The sequence below is a fragment of the Phalacrocorax carbo genome, chromosome 18 (assembly GCF_963921805.1).
Source record: "Phalacrocorax carbo chromosome 18, bPhaCar2.1, whole genome shotgun sequence".
NCBI lineage: Eukaryota > Metazoa > Chordata > Aves > Suliformes > Phalacrocoracidae > Phalacrocorax > Phalacrocorax carbo.
Window position 1 is genome coordinate 249,376 of NC_087530.1, and position 23,054 is coordinate 272,429.

The 23,054-nt window shown below is 37.4% G+C and overlaps 2 protein-coding genes across 5 annotated transcripts in view; one reads left to right on the forward strand and one right to left on the reverse strand.

Annotated features, from left to right (window-relative positions):
• The window catches only part of RALGPS1 (Ral GEF with PH domain and SH3 binding motif 1), a 152,648-nt gene that overhangs the window by 58,364 nt on the left and 71,230 nt on the right, over positions 1-23,054 (reverse strand). The gene's annotated exons all lie outside the window — the stretch shown is intronic.
• On the forward strand, positions 976-22,808 carry ANGPTL2 (angiopoietin like 2). The gene is made up of 5 exons (XM_064468412.1): positions 976-1,552; positions 10,540-11,393; positions 19,972-20,165; positions 20,404-20,674; positions 21,171-22,808. The coding sequence occupies exons 2-5, from the start codon at positions 10,589-10,591 to the stop codon at positions 21,368-21,370; spliced, it is 1,470 nt and encodes a 489-aa protein (XP_064324482.1). The 5' UTR covers positions 976-1,552; positions 10,540-10,588; the 3' UTR covers positions 21,371-22,808.

The following is a 23,054-nucleotide window of genomic DNA, read 5'->3' on the forward strand; positions in this document are numbered from 1 at the left end:
TAAGAGTTTGGTTTGCCAAACTGTTGATAGACAGTAGCTAAAAAAAAAAGAACATTTTTATATTGTAAAGTTTCACTTTTAATTTTGATAATTTCTTTGCAAGATTCTGAGCAAGTTATGAATACATCTTAAAGACAAATTTTACATTAATTTTAAAAATTTTTAAAAACCGGAAGTGACAGTGAATGACCAGAAGAATCCTACACAGAAAGTTCCGTAAGAGCAAATTTTTAGAGAGGTTCCAGGGAAATAGTAAAACTTCGCAGTAATCAAACGAGAAACATGCTCTAGATTACTAATACTAGTAGCAAGCAAAGATTAAAAAAAGACAAACCAAACAACTAGTGTTCTGCCAAATTATGGATTCTTAATCTGCATTAGAGTACTTTTAAAAGCTTGCTTGAATTTGGACAGTTTTGTTCTCCTTTATTTCTGGGAACATACCGTTTCCTGACAGAAATGACCTAGGAAGTGGTAAAAGCAGAGAACGTGACTGCTACCCTGAGCACGGCAGCCTCGCTCTGTGTCTGTCCCTCTCAACATTACCGATGGCCCGTCAGTAAAAGCTAGCGGAGACTACTCCGGCGTCTGCGTGACAAGCACTCCATCTCTCTGCACCAGAAGGCACGCCGTGAGGGCTGCAGGGCAGGAAGCCGCCCCCCTTCCCCGCCCCCCGACATTTTGTGGAGGAACCCTACGCGCTGCCGCGGTTTCACATCTCATTTGATCGAAAAAACCCAAACCCATATTCCTCAATCACGGCCTCCAGAACGTCCTCCTAACGTTTCCACACGCAACGGACTCGGAGCGCGCGCCGAGTCACCAGCAGCGGCCCAACGCGCGGGCCGGGCCGAGCGCCCCCCCGTTCGCAGCGGGGCGCGCGGCCCGCGACCCGCCCCGGCCCGGCGCGGCGCGAGCAAAGCGCGGGTCCCCCCGCGCCGCGCGCCCCGCCCCCGCCGCCAGCCGTGAGGTCACGGCGCGCGGGCGGGCCCCGCCGGCCCCGCGGCCCCGGCCGGCCCCGCGGCCTGCGGCGGGCCCGCGGGCGGCTGCCGTGGTGGGTCCCCGGGGCCGGTGGGAGGAGGAAGAGCGCTCGCCCAACCAGAGCGTGTCAGCCTTTTCCTCCCCGCCAGGCTGTAAGCCGACCACAAAGGAGCTGGAGTTCAACTGAGGCTGCCGCCGCCTCGCGCGGAGCGGTGGGTTCCTCTCTTCAAACCCGGAATGCCGAGCTCCCCCCTTCCACCGAGAGACGGTCCCGCTGTGCCGCCGCAGTAGCACGGGGCGAGGCGAGGCGCGGCTTAGCTCGGGCAGCCAAGCTGTGAAAAATCTTGAACAGCAGCGAAAAGAGAAAGGACGAGCGCTGCGCATCACCTCGGCACTTCCTTGCTCGCTCCGCTGTAGCATACAAAGCTACCCAGCTGTAGCCTTCGGGTCACCGAGGAGTCACACTTCTGAAACCGCTAAGTGAGATGTCTCAACTCCCGTGGATGAGCTGTTCTGAAAACCTTCGGTAAAAGCACGCGAAGGACCGGAGAAAGAAGCCAAAGGAGACAGGGTAAGAATGGGTAACGCAGATGGATCGCGTTTGAAGTGTGCAGCTGGTTTTGTACGTCCAGGGTCCAAAGACTGGTTTGCAAAGCCAGCCAGCCGGACTATCGCATGAGTGAATGTAAGCTTGTCGAAGATACTACTGCTCCCTAATATAAAGCGGCAAGCCTGGTTTTCCCTTAAAAAAAAAAAACCAACAACAACTAAAATATAGTTGTAAAAATAGTTGAGGCATTTTATGATGCCAGGCAGTGAAAAGACTTCTTGCGATTACTTTCAAGAATACGAACTCTTCTTTTAATCTTTACTCCTGCATGTAACCTTGGGCTTCGTGCTTCCTCAAACTTGCTGAAAATCCATATTCCTTTCAACAAACTTTCGACGACATACTGATTTCTATGATAACTTTTCTAAAGGACTACCTGTATTAAAAATTATGGAGGCTCCATTTAGTCTTTTTTTATACTCATGTCTGATCAAGGGGATATAAGAGTTCCTGGAACTTTAACAGAGTCTACAAGATAAATATTTGAAAGTTTTTGCAAAAATCTCATTTAAAAAAAGAACCTAGCACTTACGAGTACCTTTCTGTAAGCATTAAATATTTAGTATATGATCTAACTACTGTTTTTCATGGGAAAAATGAGTAATTTATTAAAATGTGAATCTCTTTAAGGGCTGTTCCGTACAATGTGCATGCACGCATATAAGCACACACAGTATGAGCACTTTTTGGTAGTGATTGGATTAAGTGAAAATACGGTGAGGCCGCTGTTAAGGGAAGTAACAACAAAAGCAGTGCTCTCTCAATAATTACATTCCACATCTATGACAAATTCACTAAAGCACAAAGAACAATCCACAAACAACATGGCTAAAATTCTTGGTAATCCAGAAAGAAAATTTGTACATCTTGGAGCTAAAAAAAAAAAAAAAAAAAAAAAAAGCTATCTTTTGCCAAAACTTGAAAAAAAAGTTACATGGCAGCAAAAGATAACTAATCTTTTGAAGTTTGCAGCACTTGATAGTATTTCAGAACAAACGTTCTCCAAGAGCTAATTAAGGTACTCTCATTCTGAAGTGTTGCTTTAGTCATCCAATCCCCTCAGTGAAAGAAGTATTTCCTTTTAAGAAGAATTCAGCAGTGCTTGAGTCAAAATTTCACCACAATTTTAAGTGGACAGAAAAGCCAAGTATATAATGCATTATCATAAAAGTATATACAGCGATTCATTGTTTTCTGTCAGTGTGGCACTGCTTACAATGGAATCAAGTAACTAGTGGCAAAAAACCCCAAATCATCTCCCCTCTAAGTTAGAGTTAAATTTTCCAACTTAGTTTTATATCATGTTTTCGTAACTGAAACTGCATGCTATTATGTGTCAGGCCTTCCCTATCCCCTATTATATTTACTTTAAAACTTCAAACAAAACTTTAAAGCTTTTCCTAATACATGTGGCACGCAAACTTCTGTGCTATATTTTCACTGTGAATTGCTGTTTCCTTTTACAAAACAACAACAACAAAAAATCAGTGTTCAGGTTTTTCCCAGCAGTACTCTTCCTCTAAAAATCAAACTACATGAATTAATTCTAAAACAAAACCTGAATCAGTAGATGTCCCTCTCCTTAGAAAAGAGCAAAAATTAATAAATCACATTAAATATGAAGGCTACCTGAAAATTTGAGAGGATGGATTAATGTAATTCCATGCAAGAGAATGTCTGGGAGAAGGAGTAAGAACAGAGCATGAGCTCCGAGGGGCAGGGAGTAAGAAAGCAAGCAGCTCCAGAAAATTCATGCTTATCTATCTTATCACAATGGTGTTGTGAAATCCAGATCATATTACTGGCCTGGTGCCTAGAACATGCCAGCTAACTGTAAGTCCACAAACACTGACTATCAAAGGACCCTGCAGAAGCAAAAACTAATATTTGTTAGCAAAAAACCAAACCCTCTGATCTACAGTAGGATTTTACATTTTTGACACCCTTGCTCCATTTTGCTTTTACAGTCCAATTAAAATGTAAAACTGCCCTAACCTAAAAACCCCTTTTAATATCAAAGACAAAAGTGTCGAAGAATCAGTGAAGATTTGTTGCTACTTTTTCATGTTTATTCTTTAGAAAGAACAATTAGCAAGCTATGTGAATTCACAATCAAATTAAAAAAAATAATTTATCTTTTCAAGAATAAATGCTGTAGTAGCTAACACTATGCCTTTTGTCAACATGCCTTCATTTATATGCCTAAATGCTCGAGGAATCTGCACAAAAGGTACCGTAGCACGTAGGTACGTAGGAAAAGCCAGCCCATCAAATGACTGCTAGCCTCATTATATTAAATATGGCCAGCAAACAAGAACTGATTAACCCACAGAAGTGAATTTTGCAACAGGGCAACTTAGTGCAGCAGAACAAACTCATCTGTATGTAGGATATCACTGCTACTCCTTTCTTCTAAGTCAAAACAACTTTACAGGGAACTGTCAGAAAATATCAGTGTTGCGCAAAAAGTGTGTATCTCATCCTTCTTTTATATATATATGTGCGTGTGTGTTTTCACCTATCTAGGTATTTCTAAAAGGCTCTGAAGTATCAGTTTAATTATGGTGCATTCAATTCTGGCATGTTAGACCTGCACACACTCTTACAGATTCAGCCTCTGGACTGTAAGCCCTTGAGTCAGAGAAATTTAACAAGGATGGGAATAAATTGTGACTGTTGGATCTTGTCTATCCACTCTTTAATGAGATGAAAGTCACTTACTACCAAAAAATGATTTAAAAAAAAAGAAAATGACACATAAATAAAACCATGTACAAAAAATAGAGTGAAATAATAAAAATAACCCCCCAAATTCTGGAATTAACTTTCTAAGGGGTATAATACTTCGGGAGCCTTTTTAAGGAGGTTGAGTGACAATAACAGAAAATGGTAGCAGTTTGTTGTAAAAACAACAGTTGTTATCCCAAAGATAAATCTTAACTGCAGAATATTATTTTGACAGCTTACTGAGCACTCCTGCTTAAAGGTAAAAAGTCATAGGAAACCTCTTCCTTCATCTTGTTTAGTCATTTTCATAAATGAAGCCTGATAAACTAAAAAGGCCTCCTTACTCCTGAGCTGCAACATAAAAGCCACTAAAAATCTACTCTAACTTTCTGAAGTGAGAATTCCTGCTATCTTCATCATATACCAGGTTCTGATGCATCAGCTCCTCAAACCAAATTAGTAGTGTTTTTTCTTAATTAGGTTATTTTTGCAATAAATTCAACTATGCCACAAGTCAAAGTTACTGAAGTCCCCAGAAATCTCTTGTGTAACGTCCTAGTTTTAGCACAGAAAATTGCCTTCTCTGTAAAGCATTCTCCAAGGGTAGACACAGTGCCACATGTCACTTGTACAAAAGCTGCATTTATGTAGCTCAGTGCATCACACTTTGATACCTACAGCGCTCTGGCTTAATAACAGTGACTATAGATAGAAAAACAAGAACAGCAGCAAGAAATTCTGCTTTTACCTACTGAGTTCTTTTACATTCCTTATCTGTAGGAGTAGCCAATGCAATTTAAGGTACAAAACTTATATTCTGGTATGAAATTCAGGCAATTATTTTCCACATTTGTCTTAGTTTAGGTTTTCCACAGATCATTATTTTGCTTTTGTACTTCCCCAAAATACTATAGTACAGGTGATATCTTCCTTCAACGTCAAAACAGTTCCTTGAACAGACTTCCAATCCAAAGTAAAGCATAATAAAGTTCGGTGCTCAGCTACCATCCATTGGTCTTCCTATAATCTCAGCGCCTTTTTTTTTTTTTTTTTTTTTGCAGAACACTGAAAAGTGTAGGTGTAGAAAGAACATCATATGAACTCCCAGAGATAAGATACCAACCTCTCAATGGCTGAAAGACGCAACACTGCAAAAAACCACTTTAGATCTAGATGCAACAGTGTTGACTATATATACTCAGGCTTTCATAAACACCTTTCTTTCCAGAGTAATACTGCAAATGTCTATTTTGTGAACAAATTTCATCCAACAAAAAACAGCCACAGCATTGAAAGGCCACTGGTAGCATTTTCAAGTAAGCGTAATGATACTTCACTATGTTATTACAAGTCATATTTTTCATCTGATGGAAACATACCTTTGTCATCTTTTGTACACAAAAATCCCAAGGATAGGTAAAATATTTTGTAAAACCTGAAAAAGACAATTAACCAGTCTATTTTGTAAAAATGAGATCCTCTTAAGCATGGCATCAGAGCCAACAAATAATGAAGAGAGGTATACATGTTGGAATATCCATGATGAAATGTGTATTTTGTTATAAGTAGCTTAAAAACAAGAAGCCATAGTGCTGACATTGCTATCTTTAATGCTTCCTCTTAAGGTAAGCTGATTAAAAACAAGAAGTGAACATTTGCCAAACAGTAACAGTTTGTACATAGAAATATTTTTAGCTTTATCATTTCAGGATCATGAAAGCAATTAAACTATAGGATGTAAAACACCTGTATAATTTTAGATGGTAAAATACTCATATCTTGTTGAAATATCACATATAAATTTCAAGATATTTGTAACAATTGAAAGGTAATATATTGTGACTAACCAAAAGTCCCATATAAGCATGACAGAGTACCTGACAGAAAAATATTTCAAAGCAAAGCCAAATATTTTATTTGTTTTTTCCCTTTCAGTGACAGGAAAAAACAATCAAATGCTGAAGTATCTGATACCCCTTTCAGAAAGTTTATTTCCTCTTTTTTTCACCAGATCATGGGAACATCCTCAGTTGAGCAAAGAATGAATGAGCAAACAAACCAATTTATTACCTACTTCCAGTTATAGACATAGATAAGCCAACATTTGGTCTACAAACTGAGAGTTTAACCAAAGCACTTATGCTGGCTGGGAGTATGAAAAATACTGTGACTATAACCTACACAACAATGCCGACAAAAGTTTTCATACAGAGGCGGTTATACTGGCAAAAGACAAACCAGAAAAAAATTTGCCTGAATAAAGTAATATATAACACCAAGAAGGGTACACATACGCAGAACTGGTTCTAAGTGCATCTGCAGTAGGGCAATTTTGTCCCAACTCAACTCCCACGAAAAGTGCTTTTCTGAGTACACAAGCCTTGAACAGCCAGAATCTAGAAATGAAATTACTTCAAACTTCCATACTTTTTCTAACTAGAAGTTCTATCTGATTAAAATAACACATCTTTCTTTTTAAGCGTGCTTCTCTCATTTTTTGTTTGTATGCTTGTTAAATTTTTGTCAATGTGCACAAGGATAAGAGACAGACGTGCTGTATTTCCAGTAATTAAAAATTTGCACCAAACCTGCAAGCATGCTTTTATATAATGCAGTTTTGTGCAGTGGCAAGGTTGAGAAGTCTACAGGTACCTAAGCAGAATTTTGCACTGGGGACAAATATGGCCCCAGCAATATAGCTCCCTCCCCGTCCACTGCAAAAGAGCTACTGGGAGAGGGAGAGAGGAAGAGGGGGGCCGAGCCAGAGCAACAGGAAGAACTGAATGATCGGCAAGCAATGGCACTGGTTCGGTACAAAGAGTATTACCAATTACCTGGCAAAAGTGCAAACAGAAGAAAACTGAAAGCTACCATGCTAGACATCAAATAAAAGACCTTTCTCGTCATGGGAAGGAATTCTGATGTGCTCAGAATCTGATGTTCTCCTACTCAAAAAGGAGAGGAAGATATTAAAAAGCATTAAATCAGTCCTTAAGATTGTTTCTGTGGCTCCCCCCCCCCCCCACTTTCTCCAGCGAACTTTTTTCTCCCCAAAAGCATGTTGGTTGTGAGCTTCATTTGAATCCAGCTGCAGAGAAGGAGAAATGCCATTTATGTTATGTAGTCCATCACAATATGCAACTAATGGGCCTTATTCTGAAGAATTTCTTTTAACTGAACAAGTACAGACAATACAAGACTTAAGAGATCACTTCTTAAACAGACTGCAGGAAAAAGGACATCTGAAGACAGTATGGTTCTTGTTTCTATTTGTACAGGAGCATTCTCTTACCAATGCACCTTTCCTTCCAGTGTTTTTTCTTATAGGAAGAACACCTTAGAAAAGGTGACATGCAGGCAAGATGAGAGAGAAGCATTTCAGCACGTTCTAATCATGCTGATGTCATTCATGATGGCTTAACTTCTGCAAACAGTGGTCAAACACTGGAACAGGCTTCCTGGAGAGGTGGTCGATGCCCCAAGCCTGTCAGTGTGTAAGAGGCATTTGGACAATGCCCTTAATAACATGCATTAACTTTTGGTCATCCCTGAAGTAGTCAGGCAGTTGGACTAGATGATCACTGTAGATCCCTTCCAAGTGGAATAGTCTGTTCTGTTTTGAAAGATGTTTGAACAGATACATTAAGATGAGATTACTGAATTCTGTTCCATTTTTTTCTTAAACAGTTCTTAAAAAATTGGACAAAAATCAAACTGTTGTATGTTGCTCTGTATTTCTTCAGCCTGGGAAAGAATGTGCACCCCAAATCCTGTGCTCAATTAAGAGACATGAGATACTGTAACAGACACGTGAATTCTGAGGAAAAAATTAGCTTCTTTTCAGTGGCCACAATAATTAGGTTTTTTTGGGGGGTGGGGTGGGTGTATTTCAATTCAAACAGTGAAATAAAACCCATTTTACACCTATATGCGAGAGACATTTGCAAAAAAGAGTCCATCTGTACAGAAATATGAGGCCTGGAAAACTGCCAGGGTTTCCAAGTGTGACCTGCTGTGCAAATGCTGGTTATGCAAGTTAAAGCTGTCTGGGGTAAATTTATGTTCCCTGTTCTCCACAGCTCCAGATAACATTCCATTACTTATAGGAACGATGTCAAACTCCAAACTTTTATCTGACAAGTTTTCAAGTTCCTTGACAAGTTCTGTAAAGCACAATTCGTTTCTGTTTGCAAAATGAAAACAAATTTATTCCAAATAAGAAGCTGAGGCAAAAATGTATATCCAAAAACGTTAAGAAAGATCAAACCTGGTCACTTTTGTTTTGAATCATTTACAGAAGCCTCTATGGTTTATTTCAAAAAAACAGAAAAACGTGAATGACTGACAACCATATCTCTTCTCAGTATGAATAATTATTTAAGCATGTACATCCACCATTATCTGCAGCTGCCTAGAATCATAGAACAGTTCAGACTGGATGGGACCTCACCTTTGTCTTACAAAGCAAGGCTAATTTCAACATTAAATCAGGCTTCTCAGAGCCTTGCCTAAATCAAAACTTGATTTATTTCCAGGAATGGAGATTCCACTACCTCTTTGGGTGACTGCTTCAGTCCTTGGTCACCCTCATTGAGAAATTCTTTTTTTCTAAATCCCAAAGTGAATTTTTCCTGAGACAATTTATATCCATTGACCGTTATACTTTCACCAAGTGCTTCCAAAAAGAATCCATCTTCTCTACAAACACCAATTAAGTAGCTGAAGACAGCAGTAAGACGTCTCCTTCACCCTCTCTTCCGGAGGCTAAACAAACCTAGCTCTTTCTGCTGCTCCTCATACATCATATGCCTGCCAGCCTCTAGCTATCCACGTTGGTTGCACTCAGCTGGACTCATTCCAGTTTCTCACAGCTGTTACTATCATCATTTCATGTCATTTAAAAAATATCATTGTACTAAAGATGACCAAGCAGTGAGGTGACAGTTATTTAAATGCTGAATGGTTATTCCATGTGAAATGTTTTATAAGCAAGAAAAATATGATGGTAACACCACCTTGGTTTTAAAAAAATATCAAGCAGGCTTTATACACTGAAAAAGCTCCATACTGCATTTTCTTTAAGAAAACTAGGTTATATATACACATGCCTATGAAAATTCAACAACAAAAAGCTGTTAGAAATACACGATAGCAAAGTGCTTTTCAAGCAGCTGATAAAGTGATTTGTGACAAGGGCATTCCTGGCAGCAGTGACAATGCCAAGCTCATGTTTCCAAGACGGCTGTTGCCTATGAAGTCCTGGTATTGACTTATTTTTTAAGAGATTGTGATGGCCTCAAGTTTCCAGCTTTGATATGAATCTGCTCTAAGAATTAAGTTGGCATAATTTCATCAAAAGGATACTGTTGCAGTATGCCAATAAATGCTAGTAACTAATTTTAATAGCTGGGGGTCATCTTCGTCCCCCATGCACACATGCATGTGTTTTTCCCCTTCCAAGAAGGGACTACCAAGTGAAATGATCTGGCTGATCAGTGTAGATCACAGATCAGAAATGATCAGTGTAAAGACAGTGTCTCCAGTGAGTCACAATAAATATTTTAGTTGAACAACAACACATTTTACTGCCTATGATATTTGGGCAGTAGGGTTATTAATTCATAATTATTAAGGACTAATGTAGAGTAAGTGGGTTGGGGTTTTTTTCTTTTCCATAAACTATGAGGTTCAGTTCTGCTGACTACAGTAAAATTGTTACATTTCATCTAAGCTATATCTGCTGCAATATACATGCAGTTATAAAATACTGCAAATGAGCTATTTGATATTTTTAGAACTTTTAGCAGCACATACTAACTTATATTCTGTTTACATTTAAATATTTTATTTGTAACTGTAAGAAATTAAAACGTAATCCATATTTAAATGAAAACACAAACCTTGGAAACTTTTGTGGTACTTGCCTGGGAGAAAGGACTCTTCAAATCCTGGTATTTATTACTCAGTTTCTTGTCGTTCTTGGCAGCCTTTAGATAAACTGGCAACTAGTAACTACAGTTCTGGCCATAGAATGATACAACTATTCCCCATGATGTCTCCTTTAGCCAACAGAAGTTCATGCGGGACAAGAAAAATATCTCATGTATATACAGACATACCAGTTACTATGTAATACTTCCTAAGTTTTAGAACAGATTATCAGTTGTAAGTTTTCATTGATTTCTTATTTGTAACTTACTGTTAAATTTATTTTAAAACAGATTTTAAGAAGTTCTTTGCAGAAGAGTATTTGACCAGAAGCAGAGGATCATGATGACAAAATTCATCTATTTAATGCTAATAGCTCTTGTGGGAGCTACTGCAAGCAAAACACAAGAATTTGAAGGCAATGAGGAGGAAACAGAACAAGAATTCATTTATATGAACAGATATAAGCGTTCCAGTGACACACAGGACAAATGCACTTACACCTTTATTGTACCTCAACAGAGAGTTACAGGTGCCATTTGTGTTAATTCTAAGGAGCCTGAAGTTCTACTTGAAAACAGGGTAAATAAACAAGAATTACAGCTACTTAACAATGAACTTCTTAAACAAAAGAGACAAATAGAAACTCTCCAGCAACTGGTAGAGGTGGATGGTGGGATTGTTAATGAGGTTAAACTCTTAAGAAAAGAGAGCAGAAATATGAATTCTCGTGTCACACAACTCTATATGCAGTTATTACATGAAATTATCCGAAAACGTGACAACGCCTTAGAACTTTCTCAACTTGAGAATAAAATTTTGAACCAAACTGCAGATATGTTGCAGCTTGCTAACAAATACAAAGACTTAGAGCACAAGTACCAACATTTGATGTCAATTGCCAATAATCAGTCAATAATAATTGCCCAACTGGAAGAACACTGTCAAAGAATGCCATCCATAAAGCCACTGCCACAGACTCCACAGCCACCAAATAAAGTGTACCAGCCTCCTACTTACAATCGCATAATTAACCAGATATCTACTAATGAGATTCAGAGTGATCAGAACTTAAAGGTTCTGCCACCTACCTTACCAACCATGCCTGCAGTTACTAGTATTCCGACTTCAACTGATAAACCATCTGGTAAGTAATATTATTGATATATTACATTAGTTTATGCTAATATGCAGTGGGCAACATTTTAATTGTAATATCAGAAATGCAGACAGTATTTATTTAGCGCAATAAATGCAAGTGAATTATTTTGAACTAATTGAGATTTCTTAGATCTGATGTTGTCTGTGTATCTATCTTGTGTATTTTTAATGTACATTTTGTAGTACAAACACAGAAAGACAGCAAAAAAAGAATTCTGAATGTCTAACAGATTCAGACACAGTAGCCCCACCACAGATTTTTCTCGTTACTTTGCCAAGACAAACCCACAATTTATGAAATGTATGAGATAGAGCTGCAGAAAAATCTTACTAATCAACAATCACCTGAATTTTATTTACCTGTGCCCAAGACTGAACTGCTGTAATTCACAACATCTAAAAGGTTTTAACACTTTTTGTGTAAACATTTATGAGGTTATTACAAGTTTGTTGATCTAGCATGTGATAATTTTTGTGCCTGTGTAACTTAAAAAGAATTATGTATCAGCTCTGTACTTCACACAGGGTGCTTGTGCTCTAAGGCAGGAGGAAGGGATATTACACAGCCCTCATTAACAGTCTTAGGAGTTGTCCCATAAGCAAGATGAGAGACATCTGAAACCACATTAGAGATCAATTAATTTACATGATAAAGAAATGACAGGTAGAGAATCCAGTTTCACTTATGGTCCCACATATTTGAAAAAAATAATTCAAGCAGTATGTGTCCCATACAAGAGAAGTCTGTTCTTCAGTGTGTGGGAAACACGTACTTGCTTCAGAAAAAAAGAGATGGGACCCATAGACATCTGAAACTAGAAACTAAGACTTGAAACACAGTAAGGCATATGAACTGCACTTAGAATATATTTCAAGACTATCTGCAACATATTCCAAATGACACTGTCAAACTCTAGAATTATCAAATAATGCAACTGCCACATTTGGAAAAAAAAAACCAAAGACAACAACAACAAAAGACTTATTTCTCCATGGAAATATCTACAATGGAAGAAACCTGAGCAGGTGTTTCAGTCTAAAGCACAGCCTCTAACACACTTTGCTACAAAGAAGTTATTTCACACTATTGCCAGAGATGAACTCACCAAAGCTTGCATTGTGGCATGCAGAATCTCAGCCAAAAATATAATGATTCTCATGTTCTATGTGTATTAAAAAAAAAAATCAGGAGAAAATCACATCTATTACAATTTTGTTGGTGCAGCACACTACAGGATAGCCTCTTTAATTATTACATTTTGCCTTTGATCTCAAAGTAGGTTAGTATAGTATTTCCCTATCTTTCTCTAAGTCAAATATTTCAAGCATTCTTTTGAGACCTTTCCCATTCCTGTTACACTCTTCTGAAAACTTGTTAAATGGTCCACATCCTTCTTGAGCTTTTAAGTACCCAAACTGGAGCTGAGGCTTCACTGTCACACAGCAGAACAGAAACGTTACTTCATGCGCGCAGAACTTTTGTTGATCTATCCTCATACATAATTTTCCTCTTTGCAAAGTAAAACATTGACTCATGACCAACTTGCGACCCTGTAGAACCCCTATATCTTCACCTGAGGAAGTGCTGCTTATCCAGCTGTTTTTCATGTTGATCTCCGGAGGTCCCTTCCAGAGTCCATGATTCTAAGACAAGATTTGACATCTCCCACTTCTCCCTATCTGCATAATTTATCAGAAAAAGAAGTTTCACGTTTCTTCTGCACAAATCCATTCTAATACTGATTTCTCTCTTTTTGTCTCTTTTGCAGCAGTTCTATTTGTTCAAGCAAATTTCCAACAACTGAAGTTAAGCTAGTTAATCTTTCATTTCCAGGGTTTCCTCCTCCCCTCTCCCCACCTTTCTTTTTGGGCAAGGAACATGTAATATCTTTCCTCCTCCCCAGAATGTTCTCTCCACTCAAAGCACACCTCAGACAAAATCCTCCCCCACAGTTAATGCTGTGAATGAGTAAATGATGCTTCAGCCAAGTGTCTGGAATGAGCTAGGAAAAACCCACAAACACACACACCCCCCCCTCCATAGCCACAACCAACATCCCACAAACCAAACAAACCCACCATGACAACTGCCCAGCGACTGGACAAAAATCCACCTATATTTTATCCAAGCCTTTCTGTACTGTTTCTTGAGTTCTCAGTCTTTGCCAAAGCTCCTGGCTGTACTAACCACCTGACCATAGCCAACCTGTGCAATGAAAATCAAAGCAAAGTGGAAGAAAAATATTAAATGCCTTCTCAGTTCAATCCGTTGACAGCTCTCCTTCCTCAAAGTAGCAGACCAATATTTTCCCTCCATCACAGACTTACTACAATTTTACTACTCTCAGTAGCTTTATTTCATTTTGTACATTTTGTCCACACTGCAGGTTTTTTGGGGGCTTTTTCGGTTGTTTTGTTAAAAACAAACAAACGAACCCCACAAACAACCAGTCACGCCTAATACTTTGAGCTAACATCTACTTGTCTGAGCTTTCTTCATATTTTCAAAGCTACTGGAGAGTTCATGATGTAGCCAGGCCAGTTTGTTACCATCTTCCCAAGCTGCCATCTACAACAGCAAAATCCATTGCAATGCCCTCAGAGACTTTGACAAACTCTTTGCTTGGGCTGTCTAAAGCATCTTCTCTGCACACTCTCTGAATGTGCTGAAGTGTTATATTGAAGTTCATTTTCTTTGTTTTGCTGCTCACTCTCCTTTCTTATGAACTGTGGCCTCCATTATTTCATGATCAAGATCACCTACACTGCTTTCCATTGCACATTTTCAATCAGTTCTTCCCTACTTACTAGGGTTGAGTCTAATACATCCAGTGGTGGTTTGGTTTTTTTTCTTTCTCTATTTTAGGTATCTATGAAAAACCTATCCTAACAAATTCCAAAAACTTGCTATATATTTTTCATCTGCTGTATCTTCACCTAACAGATAGCTGGCAGCTGGTAACTCACTGGAAGAGGTAGGCAAGAAGTGTCAGAAACCAAACAACATTTAATTATGTACAGAAACTGCACAGAAAGTGACACTTAAGTTACTTCACTTTTTTAAACAATCTGGTTTTCCTTTTCATTTGTATTAAAAAATTTAAATTAATTAAAAGCTACATGGATCCAAGCCTCCAGTTCCCCATGAAGCACTATGTATGATTACTGAGTCTCTCCAAATCCATAAAAGACACATTAAGAGCTTGAAACATGACATCTCATTTCTGTAAAACATTATGCAGTGTGAAAATATCACTGCAAAGCAGTATTAGGTTAATCTCTAATTCATGAGAACAGTTACATGGACCTGTTGAGGCAGGTCCAGGAGCAGGCCACAAAGATGATCCGAGGGCTGGAACCTCTCGCTATGAGGACGGGCTGGGAGAGTTGGGATTGTTCAGCCTGGAGAAGAGAAGGCTGCAGGGAGACCTTATTGTGGCCTTTTAGTACTTAAAGGGGGCTTATAAGAAAGATGGGGACAGACTCATGATAGTTTAAAACCATTGCCCCTTGTCCTAAGAGAGCCTACATTCAGACCAGGTATAAGGAAGAAATTTTTTACGAGGAGGGTGGTGAAACACCGGCACAGGGTACCCAGAGAGGTGGTCGATGCCCCATCCTTAGAAACATTCAAGGTCAGGTTGGACGGGGCTCTGAGCAACCCGATCTAGCTGAAGATATCTTCAAAGTAAGATATGTTCAAAGTAAGGTCAAGAAATAAAATATGATTAAGAATCCAAACAGAATTAATGACTGTGGAATACTGAAATTAAGGAGATGCAAGACAAAGACAGGGTTGGGAAGAGTAATCATGTGGTTTGGGTTAGCAAAATTATAGACACAATTTTAAAAACTTACTTCACATTCTTCAGCTTGGCACGGATGAGTGCAAGCCCAAAGCAATATAATACACCTCACACAATCAGTTATCAAACCCTATTCTGGTCTTTATATAGCATAAACGTGTGGTCTCTTCATTATACAGCTGTGTCTCCATCCTATACATCCAATACCGCAAAAGTATTTTTGTAGTTAAACGTGCTTGTGGCAGTAAACAGGCACTTTTCACATGACAAAGGTTCTACTCCTCAAAGGTCTGTTTGACTAGGTGATTTTACCAAACCCACCTATTTGAAAGCCAGGATGCTCTCACTTTTTCAAGGGAAGATAAGATGACCCTTGTTTGTAAAGCTAATACTTCAGAAGATTTACACTATTATTATAAAAGCATTAATTACAAGACAGATCTAATACGAGAAAAGGACAGTTGTTCTTACAGCAGCATATACACTAGAGGAAGTTTACACAATTGCTGCCCAGTTGTTTTTTTTATGTTGTTTTTTTCCTCCCCCCCCAATACCTGTTATTGCTGGCCAACCAACGATATGACTGGGTGACTGGCACAGTTGCATTTACCTCAGTCAAAAAAACCCAGGAACCAGAATCGGAGAGCATAATAACTGCCACAGAAATTAATATAATCAACTTACAGAGAGTTCTATACACATCACTTATCATAAAGTGCTCACCTTTTTTCTACATGAATATTTTTGAAACAACCAAAACGACTAGCCAAGTAACAAAAAAATAATGTGCCAGATTTGAGAGGCAAGGCTTAGAATAGAGTTTTGTAGAAATCTACTAGGAATATTTGAAGTGTTGGATATTTCAACAGAGACATCATAGTCTATTGACTCTAAGATGATAAAAGCTGATGACTGCATAACATTAACATTGGCAGTAAATCATAAAAACATGATGTAGATTAATTTAAGAACCCCAGTCTCATAATAAAATGTTCTAGAGAAAATAAACTGAAAGAATGCATTGTAAAATGTGGGCATCATCATTGGACATGAAGTAATTTTAGAGATGCCCACTTTGTAATAGACTAATTTTTCTGCAAGGAGTAGTGTCATGCTTTGATCCATATGTTTCCCAGAAAGTCTTATTTTATGAGGCATAAAAACCACCCCAATGTTCTTGTTGCTGGTTATTTGCAAAAATACAGGAAAATGTAAAAAGTACTTTGTTTTGATTCTGAGTAGAGAATCAGCAATTTTATCCATATATCATTTACCTAAAATTCTTATTTGTGCATTCTTTTTTCCCACTCATGCATGAAAGAATAAGTTGGGTAAGTTTATTTCTGTCAGGAAAATACTGAACATGTACACAACACTGAAATTCTACAGAAAAATAAAAAATAATTTAAATAAATATCAGTAAATAGCCAGTAAGTCACCTAATGTCAACACCAGAGATTGTCCAAAATAACTACAATTGTATTTTACTCCATTCTACTAAGCAAAATATGAATTCCAAATAAAATTTCCTATACTTCTATTTAGGAACATTGCTCCATAGACTTGCCTGAAAGAGCTAAAAACCTAATAAAAGACTTCAGGATAAAATGGTTTAGCTGTGACACTAACAAATAATCCTTTCTTGGAATTATTACGCAGAGGTTTGGGTAATAATCCCAACAACTTTGCATGCATTAATGCTTAACAACCACAAGTTTTAATAAGCCAATGCCAAAAGCAGTTTCTAGCATCAAAAAGTTTAGCCCACAGGGTCAATAATTCAAGTAGGTCTGAAACAATAATTTATTGAAGTGTAGAATTCTACACACAATAGGACAAACACTATTGTGTGAAGCATTGCTACGTTCCCTGTGTAAAACAGACTTACGTGAATAGCTTATCAAAATGTTCTGCTTTGAATAAATTTGCTAGTGCAACGTTGGAAGATGACTAAACACAAGACAAATGAAAGCTGAACTTGAAAACTGAATGAACTTGATTCATCATCCTTACCCAACAAATCAATAGATCTTTTCTGAGAACAAAACATTTAGCAGCCAGTTATACCAACTATGAAATGTATGTTTTCTTGTGCAATTGTTATAGAAGACATTATTTGTAGAAAAACATGTCCACAAACCAGTTTATTACATGCTATCAGATAAAACTTGCACATAAACGTTTTAACCCCATGCTGCATTATAAAAAGTAAGGTTAAATAGTTAAATAACCAACAGCAAACAGTAATGCTAAGGTGTGTATGCTCATTTTATATGGCACACACTTTTAAAAAAAGGCATTAGTAGTACACAAAAATAAACATACATAACAACATAAGACAGGCAATATATGTTCATACTGATAATTAGGGCTTAATGCATCATATGGTTTAAACTAATATGTCCTTTAGGTGAAGTAATGCAGTTTTTGTACCATCAAGTAAAATCTTTGGATAGGAGCAGTGGACAAAATTCAAGTAAGAAATGCTGAAACATAATCTGAAAAACAGGGCACAGAAATATTAGGCCCATATATATATATATGTATGTGAGCCCAAGCCAAACATGTATATGCTTCTGCACAAATATTACCACTTAAACAAACAAACAAAAAGATACAAGCACTAGAAAGTTGGGCTTTTAAGAAGATTTTATGTAACAGCCTATCAGAAACTTGGAGACACAAACGACACAAAATAACAGATTATAACATATTATTCAGAACGATACATCCATGAAAGAAAGATGGCATCACTGAAAGTGCTAAAGTCATGACCAAATGAGGAAATAAGAGAAGAACATGTCAGGTTAAATATAAAGACACATTAAAATCTTAAGAATGACTTGCAAAAGGAAAAAAAAGCATAATAAATCTGATTTCTAACACATTAGGAACTAAAAGCTTACAGGGAAAGATAAAAAGATGGATGATGACAAATCTCAGACTACACACCCTCAAAATTTTGGAAAGTTAGTATCTGACAAAAAAACACCTGTCATGGAAAAGTAGTAGCAAACTCTGCTTTTAAGTATTTCTAATAGTTCATCTTCATCTTAAAGCACTTTCAGAGAAAATAATCGTGTGCAGCAGAGCACTGTTGCCACGTGGCCTACAAAGAAACTGCAAGATTGGAAAGCTGTAAATACTATATCATATACTGCTATATACATTGTTTTTATGAAGACAGGATCAAAAGATCAGTGACTGACTATTTTAGGAGTTCCTTCAATAATGACTTTGAACTGACACATTCCTTTTTGTTTTTAATAAGCGCCACTACATACACACTGTGATAAAATAAAGAAGAGCTATTTAAATTACTAGCATTCATTACATTTGTCTTCTTCCACCTCTCATAATAAGCCATGCAACTGTGTCACAGCATACTGCATCTACCTCTACATGGCCAGAAATCTGAACAGTTAGCCACAACAGAAATGGAGAAGGGGCTCAGAAGGAGCACCCTAGGTACAGTCTGTGAACGTGACTAAGGAAACTAGAACAATACAGTGTGGCCACAGACCAAAAACTTGGATTGCCTCCTCCTTTTTGATTATCAAGTTAAAAATATCAAAACCACTCCAACCTCCCAAAACAGAGGTTGCTTCTATAAAACAAATTTATTACTAACTCATTTATTGAATACAAGGGTAGCTCTACTATTATCAGTGCTGGACAACGAATTATGAAAAAGAGCAGATGAACTGAAATAATTTAAAAGATAAATTGCTCTTGATAGCAACATATGCTTCAGTAAGACTCGTCATGAGAAGATCTGACAAGCCTTCCTCCTTCAGTGTGCAGAATACAGAAAACAAAATTTAAAAAAAATATATATCAATCAGACAGGGGTCTCTAATCCTCAGGATTCTTGTTGACTTCACTCTTCCGATTAGGTGACGTAAGGCTAGCAGAAAAGCCGCTGGGGGAGCCTATCTGCAGATATCAACACGGACTCCTAAATTGTTTATATCTAAATTTCTCAGATTCATTAAAATGGAGTCTGTCTTCCCATTGGACAAAATTTCTTTAAAAATCATGAATGTAAGATACTTTCTTTGAAAGTAAGCTCTTTATTGACGCTACTAAACTTAAGGAAAAAATTGCATTCTCCTTCTGAAAATAGGAGAGCATCATCCGTAATTTCTGTAAATGCAGAAGTATTTTAGAAGTCTTCTCATTTATCTACAATTTAGCTCGCTGTATAAGTGGGCACTTCATGTTACAAATCTTGATTCCTATTTTGTATTATCATTTATTAAGGTGACAAGAGTAACACCTACATTCTTTATTTATGTTGCCGGTCCCATTGTTAATGTCTGTGCCAATGCTGTTTTTGGGGATCTAAAAAGCTGAATTTCTCAAAAGACAGAAATGAAATCAAACTTACCATTTTGTCTTCTAAAGGAAATTAATATTAATACTTATCTATGGAGTCATTCATATTTAGTTTCTTTGAAGATGTAATCAATGTTATAAGCGCAGCTGCCTTAAATAAAATAGAATTAAAAAAACCAAAACCAAAAAACCCCAACCTACCTTTACCAGTAATTCATTGTGAAACATTCCAGAAATAAAGTTACAACAAATGGATATTTGAAAACGCTTAGTGGACACTGTACCGTCAGTAAGAGGAAAACTAAACCCACTACTCAGCAGAGCAAATCTACTGTAAAAAAGCTACCAATTCAAATACCGCCCTGCACTGAAGGTATGCTCAACTGCATTTTGAGTCACAGTCCTTCTGTCTTGACACAGGGCCCTGGAGAGACTGCCTACAAGCATTAGAAGATGGCCACGATACAAGCTCCATCTATCTTGTAAAACCAGAAAACACAAACCGGCTTATGCAGGTCTGGTGTGATCAACGGCACGACCCTGGTGGCTGGACAGTCATTCAGAGGCGGCTGGATGGCTCTGTCAACTTTTTCAGGAACTGGGAGACATACAAGGTTAGGACAAGTGAGCAGTTTAATGTTTCTATCCAATAAAAATTACTGGTAAAGTTAATTTAAAGGGTGATTTTAGAGCCCGATCAACAACTTACTTAAAGGAACTTGTGTGCTTACCCTTCCAGAAAAGAAAGTCTCTATAAAATAAGTTACTGTGGCTTTCCACTTAAGAATACACTCAGATTTACCTCTAAAACAGGTGCATGACATTAATATGCTTCTCTTTCTTCCTTTACAGCAAGGATTTGGTAATATAGATGGAGAATATTGGCTCGGATTAGAAAATATTTACTGGTTAACAAATCAAGGCAACTACAAACTGCTCATAACAATGGAAGACTGGTCAGGTCGAAAAGTCTTTGCTGAGTACGCTAGCTTCAGACTGGAGCCAGAAAGTGAATATTACAAGTTGAGACTGGGACGCTACAATGGCAATGCAGGAGATTCTTTCACTTGGCACAACGGTAAACAGTTCACCACGCTGGACCGAGACCATGATGTATACACAGGTACAAGGTCCCCTTCAGTTACCTTGCTCTTTTTGCGCCCTGCCAGCCCCCCATTCCCCCCCCCCCCCTTTTTTTTTTCTTTTGTTTTTTTAAAAGGAAAAATACTTATGGTGATACAGATACAAAAAAAAGAGATTACATTTTTAGAGATTTGTTGATTAGTAACTTAAGAGGCACAAACTGATGGGTTAAGTCTTATACATTCATGGAAATATTTGTCATTTACACTAAATAAGGGTCTGTAAAATATGCCATGGGGCGTTATTTGAGACAGCAATGCAGACAAATTTTCCAGCAAGGGAGAGTACCACTAATGAGTCTATCTGTAGAACCTAACTACAGAGCTGCTTCCCAAAGAAGCTTAAATTCACCTTGGACCACATGGTATCTACATGTTAAACACAGTTTCAAAAAAAATTAGTTTGTGCTTAGCTTGCTTGCTTGCTGTAAGGTTTTTCATTTGCTCCCAAGACTGAATTGGAGCCTTCTTTTGCAGGTAACTGTGCTCACTACCAGAAGGGAGGATGGTGGTACAATGCATGTGCTCATTCAAATCTCAATGGAGTGTGGTATCGTGGAGGACACTACCGCAGCCGATATCAGGATGGTGTTTACTGGGCTGAATTCCGGGGGGGATCATATTCACTAAAGAAAGTTGTTATGATGATAAGACCTAACCCCAACACATTCCACTGAAATAATTCTTCCCTTGGTTTGCTTCCTTGTTCTAAAAATCACATAAAGCTGTATTATTATCTGGGATTATCTTTTCAGAAATGAGGAATGTAAGATATTGTACATTTATTGCTAAGATGTGAGGGCTTGTATATTGTATTTTCAAGAATCATTCCAGGAAAAAATAGCTGAAGAAAAAAAAAAGGAACTGAAATGACATAACATTCAGAACACCTCTTGGTAATAAAAGTAGTTATATTAAGCCTTTTAGAACTGGCAGTGTAGATGGACTGTAGATAAACTTTAGTTTTTATTCCCTGTAAATTAAGTTTGGATGGTAAAAATACTGCCACAACATTTAAATATTTGTGTGTTATATTATGTATAAATATTCTCAAATACAGGAAATATTACGAACTGTACAGTAAGAGTTTTATTATTATTATTATGAGCAATCATTTGACACAGGAAATCATATCCTTTGAACTGTGTAGCTGGTATATGTACATTAGTGTGATTATTCTAATTTAATCTTTGTTAACTGCCATGAATAAAGTTAGTACTATATAATTTGATTTTGAGAGCAGATACTCAAACCATGTCGTGATAAATCCAGTCTCTCCACTTTGAGCATTTTAATTATCTGCTCCTATAAATCAGAATTCAACTTTGATTGAAATATTTTAGATTAAAAACACTAATGATTTTTCTTACCAAAATGAAGTAGCTACTTGCATATGGAAATTCATCCAAATTTACAACAGATGTAATATGATGTATAGCCAACAAGTTGTATTACACCACAACTGTCACAGTATTTTGTACCTGACTTCAGTTATTAGCTTCTTTGTAGCCTCTGTAATCAGAAATGGCTGGATATAAATTAAAGGGACTATCCAACTTTGCAGGCAAATGATGGATACCAGTACATAAGCTATTTGATATCCTTAGCCAGTAGATGAAAATTATATGAAGTTATCTGTAGCCAAGAGAAGTTAAATTTACCATATTTCACAATTATAACGTATTACTGTCAAATTATTAAATAGATTTACTCATCTGTATTTAGAGGTCAGTCACAACTATGAAATGCTGACTGGGATAATTCTAATAATCTTCTGAGGTAGGTTTCTAAATCAGATTGTTACAACACCCATTTCAAAACTGCAACTACTACAAAAAAATATGTGAAAGAATGTATATAAGAGGGAGAGCAAAAGCCTCTAGAAGTTCAATACGCTTTTCAGTAAGTCCGTAATACACTTAATGTGCGTTTGTGTGCATGTGCTTGCACACTCCTTCCCTTATTACCTCATCACTTCTTTACAACAGTATGATGTGCATTAAACTGACGTGTCATGTAGCATGTGTTGTATATAACTGAAAGTAGGGTTTTTAATATATTAGATTACCCCTGTAATATTGTAATCCTTTAATAAAGCAACAAATGTTATTTTGACATGTTCAGATTTCATCCAGTTTTAGTTCAGTTTCAAAGCAAAGAATAATTACTTAATTTCACACCACTCTGCCTCACAACTCAAATCAACTGATATGCAACTATTAATGTGTGTGAAGTGTATAAATATTGCAACATCAAAAACAAAGCAATTTTCAGCTGAGAAAAACACTAAATTTCCACACATGCCAAGGAGGAAGAACTTTTTATAGGTCATATGAAAACCCCTAAATTTTCAAACATTAT

Coding starts and splice junctions, on each gene's coding strand:
- ANGPTL2 (XM_064468412.1), top strand. CDS start 10,589: ATGATGACAAAATTCATCTATTTAATGCTAATAGCTCTTGTGGGAGCT. Junction 20,166..20,403: donor GGAACTGGGAGACATACAAG/GTTAGGACAAGT, acceptor CTTCCTTTACAG/CAAGGATTTGGTAATATAGA. Junction 20,675..21,170: donor AGACCATGATGTATACACAG/GTACAAGGTCCC, acceptor CTTCTTTTGCAG/GTAACTGTGCTCACTACCAG.